Raw genomic sequence first — 17,156 nt, forward strand, 5'->3', positions numbered from 1 at the left:
TTGGGCTTGTGTGCCAGTCCTGAGTGTGCCATCTCTCTCACAAATAGTGGGCCATAGAAAGCCTATTTTATTTTTTTTTGGGTTTTATAAATTCTCCCTGAAAAAAAGGGAGATTAATATTGGCCTCTGGGCTTCTGTGCCAGTCCTGAGCGTGCCATCTGTGCCAGTCCTGAGCGTCCCATCTCTCTCACAAATAGTGGGCCATAGAAAGCCTATTTAATTTTTTTTTTGGTTTTATAAATTTTCCCTGAAAAAAGGGAGATTAATATTGGCCTCTGGGCTTGTGTGCCAGTTGTGAGCGTGCCATCTGTGCCAGTCCTGAGCGTGCCATCTCTCTCACAAATAGTGGGCCATAGAAAGCCTATTTAATTTTTTTTTTGGTTTTATAAATTTTCCCTGAAAAAAGGGAGATTAATATTGGCCTCTGGGCTTGTATGCCAGTTGTGAGCGTGCCATCTGTGCCAGTCCTGAGCGTGCCATCTCTCTCACAAATAGTGGGCCATAGAAAGCCTATTTAATTTTTTTTTTGGTTTTATAAATTTTCCCTGAAAAAAGGGAGATTAATATTGGCCTCTGGGCTTGTGTGCCAGTTGTGAGCGTGCCATCTGTGCCAGTCCTGAGCGTGCCATCTCTCTCACAAATAGTGGGCCATAGAAAGCCTATTTAAATATTTTTTTGGTTTTATAAATTCTCCCAGAAAAAAAGGGAGATTAATATTGGCCTCTGGGCTTGTGTGCCAGTTGTGAGCGTGCCATCTGTGCCAGTCCTGAGCGTGCCATCTCTCTCACAAATAGTGGGCCATAGAAAGCCTATTTAATTTTTTTTTTGGTTTTATAAATTTTCCCTGAAAAAAGGGAGATTAATATTGGCCTCTGGGCTTGTGTGCCAGTTGTGAGCGTGCCATCTGTGCCAGTCCTGAGCGTGCCATCTCTCTCACAAATAGTGGGCCATAGAAAGCCTATTTAAATATTTTTTTGGTTTTATAAATTCTCCCAGAAAAAAAGGGAGATTAATATTGGCCTCTGGGCTTCTGTGCCAGTCCTGAGCGTGCCATCTGTGCCAGTCCTGAGCGTCCCATCTCTCTCACAAATAGTGGGCCATAGAAAGCCTATTTAATTTTTTTTTTGGTTTTATAAATTTTCCCTGAAAAAAGGGAGATTAATATTGGCCTCTGGGCTTGTGTGCCAGTTGTGAGCGTGCCATCTGTGCCAGTCCTGAGCGTGCCATCTCTCTCACAAATAGTGGGCCATAGAAAGCCTATTTAATTTTTTTTTTGGTTTTATAAATTTTCCCTGAAAAAAGGGAGATTAATATTGGCCTCTGGGCTTGTGTGCCAGTTGTGAGCGTGCCATCTGTGCCAGTCCTGAGCGTGCCATCTCTCTCACAAATAGTGGGCCATAGAAAGCCTATTTAAATATTTTTTTGGTTTTATAAATTCTCCCAGAAAAAAAGGGAGATTAATATTGGCCTCTGGGCTTCTGTGCCAGTCCTGAGCGTGCCATCTGTGCCAGTCCTGAGCGTCCCATCTCTCTCACAAATAGTGGGCCATAGAAAGCCTATTTTTTTTTTGGGGGGGGTTTTAGAAATTCTCCCTGGAAAAAAAAAGGGAGATTAATATTGCCCTTTGGGCTTGTGTGCCAGTACTAAGCGTTCCATCTCTCTCTCTCTCTCTTAGTCAGTGGGCCATAGAACGCCTATTTTTGGTTTTATTTGTTTTCTAAATTCTCCCTGAAAAAATCATTTTATTTTATTTGGTTTCTAAATTCTTCCTGATAAAATCATATTTTTTTTATTATTTTTTTTTCTAAAGTCTCCCTGAAAAAAAAAAAAAAAAAAAAAAAACAGTGGGAGATTAATATTGGCCTTTCTGCTTGTGTGCCAGTCTTGACTCCTGGGTGTGCCATCTCTCTCTCTCTCTCTCTCTCTCTCTCTCTCCAATTGTGGTCCATAGAAAGCCTATATTTTTTTTCCTTGATTTGGGTTCCAAAATCTACCAGAGAAAATAACTCCATCAATCATTGGTAGAAAAATATTGGCCTCTGGGCTTGTGTGCCACTCCTGATTCCTGTGTGCGTCATCTCTCAGTCAGTGGGCCATAGAACGCCTATTTTTGGTTTTATTTGTTTTCTAAATTCTCCCTGAAAAAATCATTTTATTTTATTTGGTTTCTAAATTCTTCCTGATAAAATCATATTTTTTTTATTATTTTTTTTTCTAAAGTCTCCCTGAAAAAAAAAAAAAAAAAAAAAAAACAGTGGGAGATTAATATTGGCCTTTCTGCTTGTGTGCCAGTCTTGACTCCTGGGTGTGCCATCTCTCTCTCTCTCTCTCTCTCTCTCTCTCTCCAATTGTGGTCCATAGAAAGCCTATATTTTTTTTCCTTGATTTGGGTTCCAAAATCTACCAGAGAAAATAACTCCATCAATCATTGGTAGAAAAATATTGGCCTCTGGGCTTGTGTGCCACTCCTGATTCCTGTGTGCGTCATCTCTCAGTCAGTGGGCCATAGAACGCCTATTTTTGGTTTTATTTGTTTTCTAAATTCTCCCTGAAAAAATCATTTTATTTTATTTGGTTTCTAAATTCTTCCTGATAAAATCATATTTTTTTTATTTTTTTTTTTTCTAAAGTCTCCCTGAAAAAAAAAAAAAAAAAAAAAAAACAGTGGGAGATTAATATTGGCCTTTCTGCTTGTGTGCCAGTCTTGACTCCTGGGTGTGCCATCTCTCTCTCTCTCTCTCTCTCTCTCTCTCCAATTGTGGTCCATAGAAAGCCTATATTTTTTTTCCTTGATTTGGGTTCCAAAATCTACCAGAGAAAATAACTCCATCAATCATTGGTAGAAAAATATTGGCCTCTGGGCTTGTGTGCCACTCCTGATTCCTGTGTGCGTCATCTCTCACTCAGTGGCCCATAGAAAGCATATAGTTTGTTACATTTGTTTTCTAAATTCTCCCTGCAAAAATCAAATTTTTTTTTTTGGGGGGGTTTCTAAAGTGTTCCTGAAAAAAATAAAAATAAAAAACAAATAATAGTGTGACATTAATATTAACATTTGTGCTTCAGTGACAGTCCTGCGTGTGGGGCATCTCTCTAATTTGCAGCCACCAAAAAAAGAGTGTGTAACATTGTGCCTGATTTTCGCGGTGGTCTCACCAACCTGTAAAGGGGTAGCTAAATCATACTGAAGTTATAGCTCACCGTGTAAGTTGTGTGACTGCAACAAATAACGTTAGTTTGGTTACGTTTTTAAAACAATGAGGAAGTCTAGTGGAAGAGGTCGTGGCCGGGGGCGTTCATTGTCAGCTGGTAATGAGGGTAGTGGTAGTGGTGGAGCATCAGGTGGTCGTGGGGAAAAAAATATTGCACCTAAGTCTGGAGCTGTGGAGCCAGGTTCGTCGTCCGGCTACACAAGGCCTCGAACGCTCCCTTTTCTGGGATTAGGAAAACCGCTTTTAAAGCCGGAGCAGCAAGAGCAAGTTTTGGCTTATCTTGCTGACTCAGCCTCTAGCTCTTTTGCCTCCTCTCGTGAAACTGGTAAAAGTAAAAGCAGCGCGTCGTTAGTGGATGTTCACGGTCAGGGACAAGTCACTTCCTTGTCCTCTTCAGCAAAAACAACAACAGAGAAGAATGCAGCAGGCGACACAACGGGTTACTCCATGGAGCTCTTTACACATACCGTCCCTGGCTTAGAAAGTGAAGCAGTTAACAGTCCATGCCCATTACAAATTGAATCTGACATGGAGTGCACTGACGCACAGCCACAGCCAGACTACTATGCTGGTCCTTTGACTCAGACCACAACATTGCCCTCGCAGGGTGCTGATCAAGAATCAGACCCTGATGAGACTATGTTGCCCCATCACGAACGCTATACCACCGAACGACACGGTGACACAGACGAAGTTGCGCAGGAGGTACAAGAAGAGTTATTAGATGACCCAGTTCTTGACCCCGATTGGCAGCCATTGGGGGAACAGGGTGCAGGCGGCAGCAGTTCTGAAGCAGAGGAGGAGGAGGGGCCGCAGCAGGCATCAACATCGCCACAGGTTCCATCTGCCGGGCCCGTATCTTGCCCAAAACGCGTGGCAAAGCCAAAACCTGGTGGAGGACAGCGTGGCCATCCGGTTAAAGCTCAGTCTGCAATGCCTGAAAAGGTATCCGATGCTAGAAAGAGTGCAGTCTGGCATTTTTTTAAACAACATCCAATTGATCAGCGCAAAGTCATCTGTCAAAAATGTTCTACTTCCTTAAGCAGAGGTCAGAATCTGAAAAGTCTCAATACTAGTTGCATGCATAGACATTTAACCACCATGCATTTGAAAGCTTGGACTAACTACCAAACGTCCCTTAAGGTTGTTGCACCCTCGGCCAATGAAGCTAGTCATCAACGCAACATCCCTTCCGGCAGTGTAGGACCACCATTTAGCGCACCACCTGCTGTATCTGTGCAGGTATCTTTGCCAGGCCAAAGCAGTCAGGGTCAGGGAATCACCAGTTTCGTAGTAGGAAACACTGCATCTAGGGCACCGGCGGCAACAATACCATCTCCCACCGTCTCTCAGTCTGCCATGTCCACCGGCACCCCCGCTAGTTCCACGATCTCCATCTCTCCAGTCCAGCTCACCCTACATGAGACTATGGTTAGAAAAAGGAAGTACTTAGCCTCGCATCCGCGTACACAGGGTTTGAACGCCCACATAGCTAGACTAATCTCGTTAGAGATGATGCCCTACCGGTTAGTTGAAAGCGAAGCTTTCAAAGACCTGATGGACTACGCTGTACCACGCTACGAGCTACCCAGTCGACACTTTTTTTCCAGAAAAGCCATCCCAGCCCTCCACCAGCATGTTAAAGAGCGCATCGTCCATGCACTCAGGCAATCTGTGAGCACAAAGGTGCACCTGACAACAGATGCATGGACCAGTAGGCATGGCCAGGGACGTTACGTGTCCATCACGGCACACTGGGTAAATGTGGTGGATTCAGGGTCCACAGGGGACAGCAAGTTTGGGACAGTTCTGCCTAGCCCACGGTCTAGTAAACAGTTGTCTGTAGCCGTTCGCACCCCCTCCTCCTCCTCCTCCTCCTCGTCCTCCTGCAGAAGCAAGAGCTCGTCCACAGACCGCAGTCGCACAAACACTCCATCCGCACCTGCCACTGTTGCACACCAGGTCTCCCATTATGGGGCAGCTACTGGCATACGTCAGCAGGCTGTATTGGCTATGAAGTGTTTGGGCGACAATAGACACACCGCGGAAGTTCTGTCCGAGTTCTTGCAGCAAGAAACGCAGTCGTGGCTGGGCACTGTAGATCTTGAGGCAGGCAAGGTAGTGAGTGATAACGGAAGGAATTTCATGGCTGCCATCTCCCTTTCCCAACTGAAACACATTCCTTGCCTGGCTCACACCTTAAACCTGGTGGTGCAGTGCTTCCTGAAAAGTTATCCGGGGTTATCCGACCTGCTCCTCAAAGTGCGTGGACTTTGCGCACATATCCGCCGTTCGCCTGTACACTCCAGCCGTATGCAGACCTATCAGCGTTCTTTGAACCTTCCCCAGCATCGCCTAATCATAGACGTTGCAACAAGGTGGAACTCAACACTGCACATGCTTCAGAGACTGTGCGAACAGAGGCGGGCTGTTATGTTTTTGTGGGAGGATACACATACACGGGCAGGCAGTAGGATGGCAGACATGGAGTTGTCAGGTGTGCAGTGGTCGAAGATTCAAGACATGTGTCAAGTCCTTCAGTGTTTTGAGGAATGCACACGGCTGGTTAGTGCAGACAACGCCATAATAAGCATGAGCATCCCCCTAATGCGTCTGCTGATGCAAAGTTTGACGCACATAAAGGATCAGGCGTCTGCACCAGAGGAAGAGGAAAGCCTTGATGACAGTCAGCGATTGTCTGGTCAGGGCAGTGTACATGACGAGGTACCGGGCGAAGAGGAGGTGGAGGATGAGGAGGATGATGGGGATGAGTATATTTTTAATGAGGAAGCTTTCCCGGGGGCACGGGAAATTGGTGGCGTGGCAAGGCCGGGTTCTGGTTTTTTGAGGGACACAAGTGACGTAGATTTGCCTGCAACTGCCCCTCAACCAAGCACAACCGCAGATTTGACAATGGGAACTTTGGCCCACATGGCGGATTATGCCTTGCGTATCCTCAAAAGGGACACACGCATTACAAAAATGATGAACGATGACGATTACTGGTTGGCCTGCCTCCTTGATCCTCGCTATAAAGGCAAATTGCAAAATATTATGCCACATGAGAACTTGGAACTAATATTAGCAACAAAACAATCAACTCTTGTTGACCGTTTGCTTCTGGCATTCCCTGCACACAGCGCCCGTGATCGTTCTCACACGAGCTCCAGGGGCCAGCAGACCAGAGGTGTTAGAGGGGCAGAAATCAGAAGTGGCGTTGGCCAGAGGGGTTTTCTGACCAGGTTGTGGAGTGATTTTTCTATGACCGCAGACAGGACAGGTACTGCAGCATCAATTCAAAGTGACAGGAGACAACATTTGTCCAGTATGGTTACAAACTATTTTTCATCCCTTATCGACGTTCTCCCTCAACCGTCATTCCCATTTGATTACTGGGCATCCAAATTAGACACCTGGCCAGAATTGGCAGAATATGCATTGCAGGAGCTTGCTTGCCCGGCAGCTAGTGTCCTATCAGAAAGAGTATTCAGTGCTGCAGGTTCAATACTAACAGAAAAAAGGACTCGTCTGGCTACCCAAAATGTAGATGATCTAACCTTCATTAAAATGAACCACAACTGGATTTCAAAATCTTTTGCCCCACCCTGCCCGGCTGACACCTAGCTTTCCTATGAAAAGGTCTTGCCTGTGGACTATTCTGAATGACTTTTCCAATCTCGTAATTTTCTTCACCTGATTGTCCAGCATACGACATGTTTCCACCTCACGAAATGGCCAAACTCCCCACACGGGGTCGTGCTATCGCCACTTTGCGCTTGGACCCTTGAGAGTGCTGTTTGTCTGAAGAGGTGGGTGTGGCCGCTTTTGGTCGACGGCACTGCCACTGGGTCCCTCATAGTACAATAAAGTGTCTCTGGCGGTGGTGGTGCGCACCCAACGTCAGACTCACCGTTGTAATATGAGGGGCCCTGTGCCTGTACCGCCGGCCACAAGCCAGTTCCCCCCCCCCCCAGCTCAAACAGTGCTCTACCACTAGCAAAATTATCTCTCACAGCTTCACCAATGTGTAGTCTAGGCGCTGACATCCTTCAATGCCTGGCACTGACAATACCATTGTTTTGACATTTTTGTTATGTTAGGCCTTCGAAGCCTGTCTGCGGTCACTCCTTCCACTAGACTTCCACTGACCAGACCACTGCTGCCCGTGTACCCCTGGAACCAATTTAAAATTGCCTACAGCCATGTGTTAATATTTTAGGCCTTCGATGCCTGTCTGTGGTCACTCCTTCCACTAGGCCTCCACTGACCACACCACTGCTGCCCGTGTACCCCTGGAACCAATTTAAAATTGCCTACAGCCATGTGTGATTATTTTAGGCCTTCGATGCCTGTCTGCGGTCACTCCTTCCACTAGGCCTCCACTGACCACACCACTGCTGCCCGTGTAACCCTGGAACCAATTTAAAATTGCCTACAGCCAGCCCAATTTTTTTATTTTAGGCCTTCGATGCCTGTCTGCGGTCCATTCTTTCAACTACTACTACACTGACCAGGGCACTGCTGCCCAAGTACCCCTGGAACCAATTTAAAATTGCCTACAGCCATGTGTTAATATTTTAGGCCTTCGATGCCTGTCTGTGGTCACTCCTTCCACTAGGCCTCCACTGACCACACCACTGCTGCCCGTGTACCCCTGGAACCAATTTAAAATTGCCTACAGCCATGTGTGATTATTTTAGGCCTTCGATGCCTGTCTGCGGTCACTCCTTCCACTAGGCCTCCACTGACCACACCACTGCTGCCCGTGTAACCCTGGAACCAATTTAAAATTGCCTACAGCCATGTGTTATTATTTTAGGCCTTCGATGCCTGTCTGCGGTCACTCCTTCCACTAGGCCTCCACTGACCACACCACTGCTGCCCGTGTACCCCTGGAACCAATTTAAAATTGCCTACAGCCAGCCCAATTTTTTTATTTTAGGCCTTCGATGCCTGTCTGCGGTCCATTCTTTCAACTACTACTACACTGACCAGGGCACTGCTGCCCAAGTACCCCTGGAACCAATTTAAAATTGCCTACAGCCATGTGTTAATATTTTAGGCCTTCGATGCCTGTCTGTGGTCACTCCTTCCACTAGGCCTCCACTGACCACACCACTGCTGCCCGTGTACCCCTGGAACCAATTTAAAATTGCCTACAGCCATGTGTGATTATTTTAGGCCTTCGATGCCTGTCTGCGGTCACTCCTTCCACTAGGCCTCCACTGACCACACCACTGCTGCCCGTGTAACCCTGGAACCAATTTAAAATTGCCTACAGCCATGTGTTATTATTTTAGGCCTTCGATGCCTGTCTGTGGTCACTCCTTCCACTAGGCCTCCACTGACCACACCACTGCTGCCCGTGTACCCCTGGAACCAATTTAAAATTGCCTACAGCCATGTGTGATTATTTTAGGTCTTCGATGCCTGTCTGCGGTCACTCCTTCCACTAGGCCTCCACTGACCACACCACTGCTGCCCGTGTAACCCTGGAACCAATTTAAAATTGCCTACAGCCATGTGTTATTATTTTAGGCCTTCGATGCCTGTCTGCGGTCACTCCTTCCACTAGGCCTCCACTGACCACACCACTGCTGCCCGTGTACCCCTGGAACCAATTTAAAATTGCCTACAGCCAGCCCAATTTTTTTATTTTAGGCCTTCGATGCCTGTCTGCGGTCCATTCTTTCAACTACTACTACACTGACCAGGGCACTGCTGCCCAAGTACCCCTGGAACCAATTTAAAATTGCCTACAGCCATGTGTTAATATTTTAGGCCTTCGATGCCTGTCTGTGGTCACTCCTTCCACTAGGCCTCCACTGACCACACCACTGCTGCCCGTGTACCCCTGGAACCAATTTAAAATTGCCTACAGCCATGTGTGATTATTTTAGGCCTTCGATGCCTGTCTGCGGTCACTCCTTCCACTAGGCCTCCACTGACCACACCACTGCTGCCCGTGTAACCCTGGAACCAATTTAAAATTGCCTACAGCCATGTGTTATTATTTTAGGCCTTCGATGCCTGTCTGCGGTCACTCCTTCCACTAGGCCTCCACTGACCACACCACTGCTGCCCGTGTACCCCTGGAAACAATTTAAAATTGCCTACAGCCAGCCCAATTTTTTTATTTTAGGCCTTCGATGCCTGTCTGCGGTCCATTCTTTCAACTACTACTACACTGACCAGGGCACTGCTGCCCAAGTACCCCTGGAACCAATTTAAAATTGCCTACAGCCATGTGTTAATATTTTAGGCCTTCGATGCCTGTCTGTGGTCACTCCTTCCACTAGGCCTCCACTGACCACACCACTGCTGCCCGTGTACCCCTGGAACCAATTTAAAATTGCCTACAGCCATGTGTGATTATTTTAGGCCTTCGATGCCTGTCTGCGGTCACTCCTTCCACTAGGCCTCCACTGACCACACCACTGCTGCCCGTGTACCCCTGGAACCAATTTAAAATTGCCTACAGCCATGTGTGATTATTTTAGGCCTTCGATGCCTGTCTGCGGTCACTCCTTCCACTAGGCCTCCACTGACCACACCACTGCTGCCCGTGTAACCCTGGAACCAATTTAAAATTGCCTACAGCCATGTGTTATTATTTTAGGCCTTCGATGCCTGTCTGCGGTCACTCCTTCCACTAGGCCTCCACTGACCACACCACTGCTGCCCGTGTACCCCTGGAACCAATTTAAAATTGCCTACAGCCAGCCCAATTTTTTTATTTTAGGCCTTCGATGCCTGTCTGCGGTCCATTCTTTCAACTACTACTACACTGACCAGGGCACTGCTGCCCAAGTACCCCTGGAACCAATTTAAAATTGCCTACAGCCATGTGTTAATATTTTAGGCCTTCGATGCCTGTCTGTGGTCACTCCTTCCACTAGGCCTCCACTGACCACACCACTGCTGCCCGTGTACCCCTGGAACCAATTTAAAATTGCCTACAGCCATGTGTGATTATTTTAGGCCTTCGATGCCTGTCTGCGGTCACTCCTTCCACTAGGCCTCCACTGACCACACCACTGCTGCCCGTGTACCCCTGGAACCAATTTAAAATTGCCTACAGCCAGCCCAATTTTTTTATTTTAGGCCTTCGATGCCTGTCTGCGGTCCATTCTTTCAACTACTACTACACTGACCAGGGCACTGCTGCCCAAGTACCCCTGGAACCAATTTAAAATTGCCTACAGCCATGTGTTAATATTTTAGGCCTTCGATGCCTGTCTGTGGTCACTCCTTCCACTAGGCCTCCACTGACCACACCACTGCTGCCCGTGTACCCCTGGAACCAATTTAAAATTGCCTACAGCCATGTGTGATTATTTTAGGCCTTCGATGCCTGTCTGCGGTCACTCCTTCCACTAGGCCTCCACTGACCACACCACTGCTGCCCGTGTACCCCTGGAACCAATTTAAAATTGCCTACAGCCAGCCCAATTTTTTTATTTTAGGCCTTCGATGCCTGTCTGCGGTCCATTCTTTCAACTACTACTACACTGACCAGGGCACTGCTGCCCAAGTACCCCTGGAACCAATTTAAAATTGCCTACAGCCATGTGTTAATATTTTAGGCCTTCGATGCCTGTCTGTGGTCACTCCTTCCACTAGGCCTCCACTGACCACACCACTGCTGCCCGTGTACCCCTGGAACCAATTTAAAATTGCCTACAGCCATGTGTGATTATTTTAGGCCTTCGATGCCTGTCTGCGGTCACTCCTTCCACTAGGCCTCCACTGACCACACCACTGCTGCCCGTGTAACCCTGGAACCAATTTAAAATTGCCTACAGCCATGTGTTATTATTTTAGGCCTTCGATGCCTGTCTGCGGTCACTCCTTCCACTAGGCCTCCACTGACCACACCACTGCTGCCCGTGTACCCCTGGAACCAATTTAAAATTGCCTACAGCCAGCCCAATTTTTTTATTTTAGGCCTTCGATGCCTGTCTGCGGTCCATTCTTTCAACTACTACTACACTGACCAGGGCACTGCTGCCCAAGTACCCCTGGAACCAATTTAAAATTGCCTACAGCCATGTGTTAATATTTTAGGCCTTCGATGCCTGTCTGTGGTCACTCCTTCCACTAGGCCTCCACTGACCACACCACTGCTGCCCGTGTACCCCTGGAACCAATTTAAAATTGCCTACAGCCATGTGTGATTATTTTAGGCCTTCGATGCCTGTCTGCGGTCACTCCTTCCACTAGGCCTCCACTGACCTGTCTACTGCGGCCCGTGTACCCCTTGAACCAACCTAATAAAATATTTAAAAAATTAATTTGATTATAAAAAATAAGATCGTGTTGAGATCTCAAATGCAGACATTTTAACAATCAAAACAAACACACAACAAATATCTGGAACTGTACTACAAAGGTCCAACAGCTACAATTTCTTTCTCCTGCAAGAAGTTAACTGAAAGTTTTTTGGAGTTGTTAACACAGATATGGCATCCACCGAGTGTTGTCCTGTCGCGTCTCCTTTAAATTATTTCCAATAAGATGTTAAACTATTAATTTAATAAAATCAATAATTAAAAAAATAATTGAGTAAGTCAAAAGCACATTGCAAATAAACATTAATTACAAATCAAGAAGCATGGCGCGTCCGAGGGTGAGTAGATACCGAATAAGAATATAATCACCCTCGGACGCGCAATGCTTATTTACAACAGCCTTCCTTCCTAAGAATCAGCCCTTCCGTGGTGTAGAGAGAGGTTGTTGTTACACTCCAAGGTGTTCCCCAGGTTGCCTTTCCTGAGCTTCGATCTTCATGCTCTCGTTTAGTAGGTGTCGGAAAGTAGGCTGCATTAGGCCTAAAAAATGGGGAATGGGGTGGAGAGAGATGGTGTGTTACACTCCAAGGTGTTCTCCAGGTTTCCTCGCCATTGCTTCGATCTTCCGACTCTCGTTTAGTAGTTGTAGAAAACTACACTGCATTAGGCCTACAAAATGGGTATCGGGTGGAGAGAGATGGTGTGTTACACTCCAAGGTGTTCCCCAGGTTTCCTTGCCATTGCTTCGGTCTTCCGACTCTCGTTTAGTAGTTGTAGAAAAGTACACAGCATTAGGCCTACAAAATGGGTATGGGGTGGAGAGAGATGGTGTGTTACACTCCAAGGTGTTCCCCAGGTTGCCTTTCCTGAGCTTCTATCTTCAGGCTCTCATTAAATTGTGGTTAAATGGAACAACTGCATTTGGCGTACTAGTTGGTTTGGGGCCTACTATCGGTGTCTGCCACTCCTTGCTGTTCTCCTGGTTTCCTGTCCTGAAATTCCATTTTCAGCCTCTCGTTAAGTAGTTGTTAATGTTAGACTGCATTTGGCCTACTAGTTGGGTTGGGGCCTACTATCGGTGTCTGCCACTCCTTGCTGTTCTCCTCCACTGAACAAAGCTGTGCCGCCTGTTTACTACGGTTGCCAATTTTGAACTGCATTTCGACTACTTACTGATTTGGCCCTACTCTCTGTGTCAGCCTCTCATTCCAGTTGTCCTCCACTGCAATGCCCCCTGGTTATTCCTGTGTTACCAATTTTGAACTGCATTTAGCCCACTTTATTCTTTGGGCCTATATCTGTGTTTCCACTTCATCGTGCCCATTGCCCAGCCAGTGATAGATGAGTCTGCTGGTACATTGACCCATAACGCAACATTCCCCGTGCACGCTACACAACAACATTGTGACCCTGCTGAAAGTCAGGTTGCTCTTCCCGCATACCATACCACCTTACACGGGGACAAAGAGGAAGGTGCAGATGAAAGTGCAGGTTCCTTCATCAGGTGGGGGGAGGAATACTAGTTGGCGACGTCACTGGCACAGGGCCTCTCATAGTACGCAAAAGTGTTGCTGCCGGTGGGAGGCGCCCCCGCCGTGCAAACACACCGCTGTACTTTGAGGGGCCCTGTGCCAGTGCCAATGCCAACGAGTGGGCCCCCCCTGCTTGCTCAGGATCACAGCACTTGCAAAGTTGAAATACTTACCTCTCCCTGCTCCACTGCCGTGACGTGGTCCAGATTTACTGGGCCCACTAATTACTTGAACCAGCCCTACCCCCCACAACTTTAGCCAAATGACCCCCAATTTCAAATGCCTTCCAATTATTTTAAGGTAAATTACGCTTGACAAGCTTCATTAAGAAGAATGGATGGTTTTGACATTAAAATGGGCACTCTAGGTGTTTTCCTGGCCCCCACTCACTGCCGACTATGCTGCCCCATTGACTTGCATTGGGTTTCGTGTTTCGGTCGATCCCGACTTTACGTCATAATCGGCCGATTTCACTCGACCCGACTTTGGACATAGTCGGGTTTCGCAAAACCCGGCTCGACTCTAAAAAGGTCAAGGTCGCTCAACTCTAGTTGTAGCTTTATGTTTTTTGCAGCGACGTTGTGACCAAGGCTATGTATTGGCCGAAACGTCAAAATTTACCAGTCGCTTGACCTCATAACCACTATAAATAAACTTCCACTTGCAAGCATACCTTTCTCTTGTACGTGTGCAGTGATCTTCATATTCAGTGACTTTGGAACTATTGGTTCCCTTCACTAGCACCGTCACCCTCACCTCAGTTGAGTGCTAGCCATCATAAGCTTTTGGATTTACGAATTTTGGTTATCAGCACCAACGGAACACATGTCATCAGAGACTTATATGTACGATGATGCTACAGGATCAACAATCCTGTCCAAAATAAGAACAAACACAGACTTTTTACACATACCGAATAGGGATATTAAAACAAGAGATTGGGAGAAGGAGAAAAAGAGACTTATAGCCTACGACCTACACTGCGCCACCCTTGGGGAATACCATCGGCAAGGGAAGATACCACGAGGCCTACGGTGTAACCTCCGACCAACTTTATTCTCTGACAACGACCAATACTGCACCACCTTTCAAAAAATACTCAACAAGTGTTCCTTTGATATTATTTTACTAACTATTGAATATTTACAGGAAGCTATAAAAGAAACAGAAGAAAAGATCGTAACCATCGAGACGCAACTTACCTCCACTCTTACCAGCTCCGAATTTAACACCTTAAAGAACAAGGTTGACTCCATCCTATCATCACACCAAAAAACCTTGGAAGAAAGGAAACGGACTAAATTTCAAAGAGACACCGAAGATTATCTGAATAATAAAGTTTATCGATGGGACGAAACAACCCACAGGCGACCTTATCCGAGATCACGCCATCCGGCAGGGAAATTCGCGGTTTCCGGGGACTCCTCACCGGCTGGGGGATCCTCTCCTGGGTCCGGAAGCGACGTCGGTGGAACTTCAACAAAAGCGGCTTTTTTAGGCCAAAGCGGTCGCCTTCCAGGAGGTCGAGAAGGAAAGGATCGAGAACGCCAGATGACTCTCCGGTCACAGGTAGGGGTCCAAACCTGGTAGTGAATATTTCCGACTACTCTCTTTCCCCTCTTGAGCTTAGGGTGTTAAACAAGGGTCTGTCTTTTTGCCCAACTCCTAGATGGGATTCCTTTCAGTTAGAAAAGGATTTACAGAGTTTCTACCGCAGTATACGTCTTAAAGTGCATTTTGAGGATAATCCACATTCCACTAGTAACACACTAGGGACAGTACCAGACAGAGACGGAGGACCACTAATCACATTAGACCAATTAGGGTTAAGGAACCCCAGTAAATTCATGCCTCCCAAAACTAACCATGCCGTAGAGACTTTTATTACTCTTCTAGACAGAGACATTAAAGAAACCATTCTCGACCAACGTTTAGGCTTTCTTCCGGTCCGACATAACCTTACACCTCTTGAAAAACAAGCACTTGCCTCACTCAAGGACAATAACCACATTATAATTAAACCTGCGGACAAAGGTGGGGCCACCGTAGTGATGAACAAAAATCAATACACAGCTGAGATCAAGAGACAACTGGCAGACACCATCACGTATAAGAAAATCCAATCGGACCCAGTTTATAACATTCGGAGAAAGATAGATACCATTTTGACCAAACACTCACAACTACAAACCATTGACGCCAAAACCAAAACATTTCTAATAAACAACTATCCGGTAACTCCAGTTTTATACATTCTCCCAAAAATCCATAAAAATCTACAGAATCCCCCTGGACGCCCCATCGTGGCATCCACGGACTCCATCCTTAATCCCATATCCATTTATCTGGAAAAAATACTCACGACCTATACCCACAAGACTAAATCCTTCATTCTTGACACAAGTGATTTCCTTAGAAAGATTCAGGACATCAACACAGTCCCAACCAATAGCATCCTATGTACCTTTGACGTCAACAGTTTATACACCTCAATCACACACGACACGGGCATAGAGGCTGTCTCCCTAACCTTATCCGAAGCGGGAGTGGATACACGCTCACAAGATCTCTGTCTCGAACTACTTAATCTAGTACTCGGAGAAAACTATTTTCTCTTTGAGGACGACTTCTATGTTCAAATATGCGGAACCGCCATGGGTTCGAACGTAGCGCCCGCATATGCAAATCTGTATATGGACCGTTTCGAAAGAGATTTCATTTATCCCAATACACTATTCCAACAGTATGCTCGTCAATGGTATCGTTACATAGACGATATTTTCTGCATTTGGCAGGGGGATCACAGCTCCTTAACCGCCTTTTACAATACTATCAATGAAATCCGACCGGAGCTCAAATTTTCCATCTCGCATCACACGGAGGCCATCACATTTTTGGACACCAAAGTATGTAAGGATGTTCATGGTTCCCTTACCACTGACATTTATACCAAACCTACCGATCGGAATAACTTTTTACTGTACAATAGTTGTCACCCCAAATCTACCAGAAACAGTCTCCCCCGTTCCCAATTTAAAAGAGTCTCCCGAATAGTGTCTAACCCCACCATCAGACAATCCAGACTACAAGAGATGTCCAAAAAATTTGAGGACAGAAATTACCCATGTGCACTTCTGAACACAGAGATGACCAAAGCCCTATCCGAAACAAACCCCACAGTGACTCCCTTGCCTAAACCATCCAGGTTACCCTTTGTCCATGGTCACCATCTGTCCATGCAGAGGGTTTACAACTTGATCCATAAACAGTGGCCCCTTCTTTCTAGAGCATACCCCAGAATAGCGATTTTCAAAAATCCCCCCTTAATGTGCTTACGCAAACCACCAAATATAAAGGACAGACTGGTGAGGGCCGACGTTGGATCTGTAAAACAAACCGTAACCCGTACACTTAGTGGACAGACTAGAAGGGGCACATTTCCATGTCTGAATTGCACATGTTGTTCTAACGTCATCAAAGGGAGTGATGTGGTCCATCCTCGTACAGGGAAATCATATCCCATCAGAGATTACCATACATGTGAATCAAACTATGTGGTATACATTATCAAATGCCCATGTGGCCTACTATATGTGGGCGAAACGATTCAGGCAATCAGGGATAGAATCACAAGCCACAAATCCACGATTAGATGTGGAAAAACCTGGTTGCCCCTACCGGCACACTTCAAAGAGGCCAGGCACAACATATCGCAATTACGATTCCAGGTTCTCGAAAAAGTACATAGACCGAGACGGGGTGGTAATCACATCCAGCTATTGAAACAGCGTGAAACGTACTGGATCTACACGTTGGACACACTCAGCCCGAGGGGCCTCAATCGTGAAATTGACTGGCTAACGTAATGCCTTTTTCTTCCCTAGACCCACTGAATAGTTGCACGCAACCACTCGGCAATCTTCTTTGTGGAGTTGGTAAGATTCCCCACCTTAGTGCAGATTTTGTCTAAGTTTCCTTCTTTTGTACTAATTTTCTTCTAAGTTTCCTTTTACTTCTATGGTTTGGACTCCTACTCATTAATGTTGCGTATTACTACAGATATATGCATTGTGTGTTATTCGCCTGCTATTCCTAAACGTATCATGATGTTCATTCCATGA

The 17,156-nt window shown here is 46.3% G+C and overlaps 1 protein-coding gene across 1 annotated transcript in view; it reads left to right on the forward strand.

Annotated features, from left to right (window-relative positions):
- LOC138637886 (uncharacterized) overlaps nt 1-17,156 on the forward strand; it is a 136,060-nt gene that overhangs the window by 96,167 nt on the left and 22,737 nt on the right. Inside the window, exon 5 of the mRNA XM_069726819.1 lies at nt 14,185-14,604. Within this exon, the coding sequence (XP_069582920.1) occupies nt 14,185-14,604 (420 nt within the window). The remainder of the gene's footprint in view (nt 1-14,184; nt 14,605-17,156) is intronic.

The sequence above is a fragment of the Ranitomeya imitator genome, chromosome 5 (genome assembly GCF_032444005.1).
Source record: "Ranitomeya imitator isolate aRanImi1 chromosome 5, aRanImi1.pri, whole genome shotgun sequence".
In the NCBI taxonomy this organism is placed as follows: domain Eukaryota; kingdom Metazoa; phylum Chordata; class Amphibia; order Anura; family Dendrobatidae; genus Ranitomeya; species Ranitomeya imitator.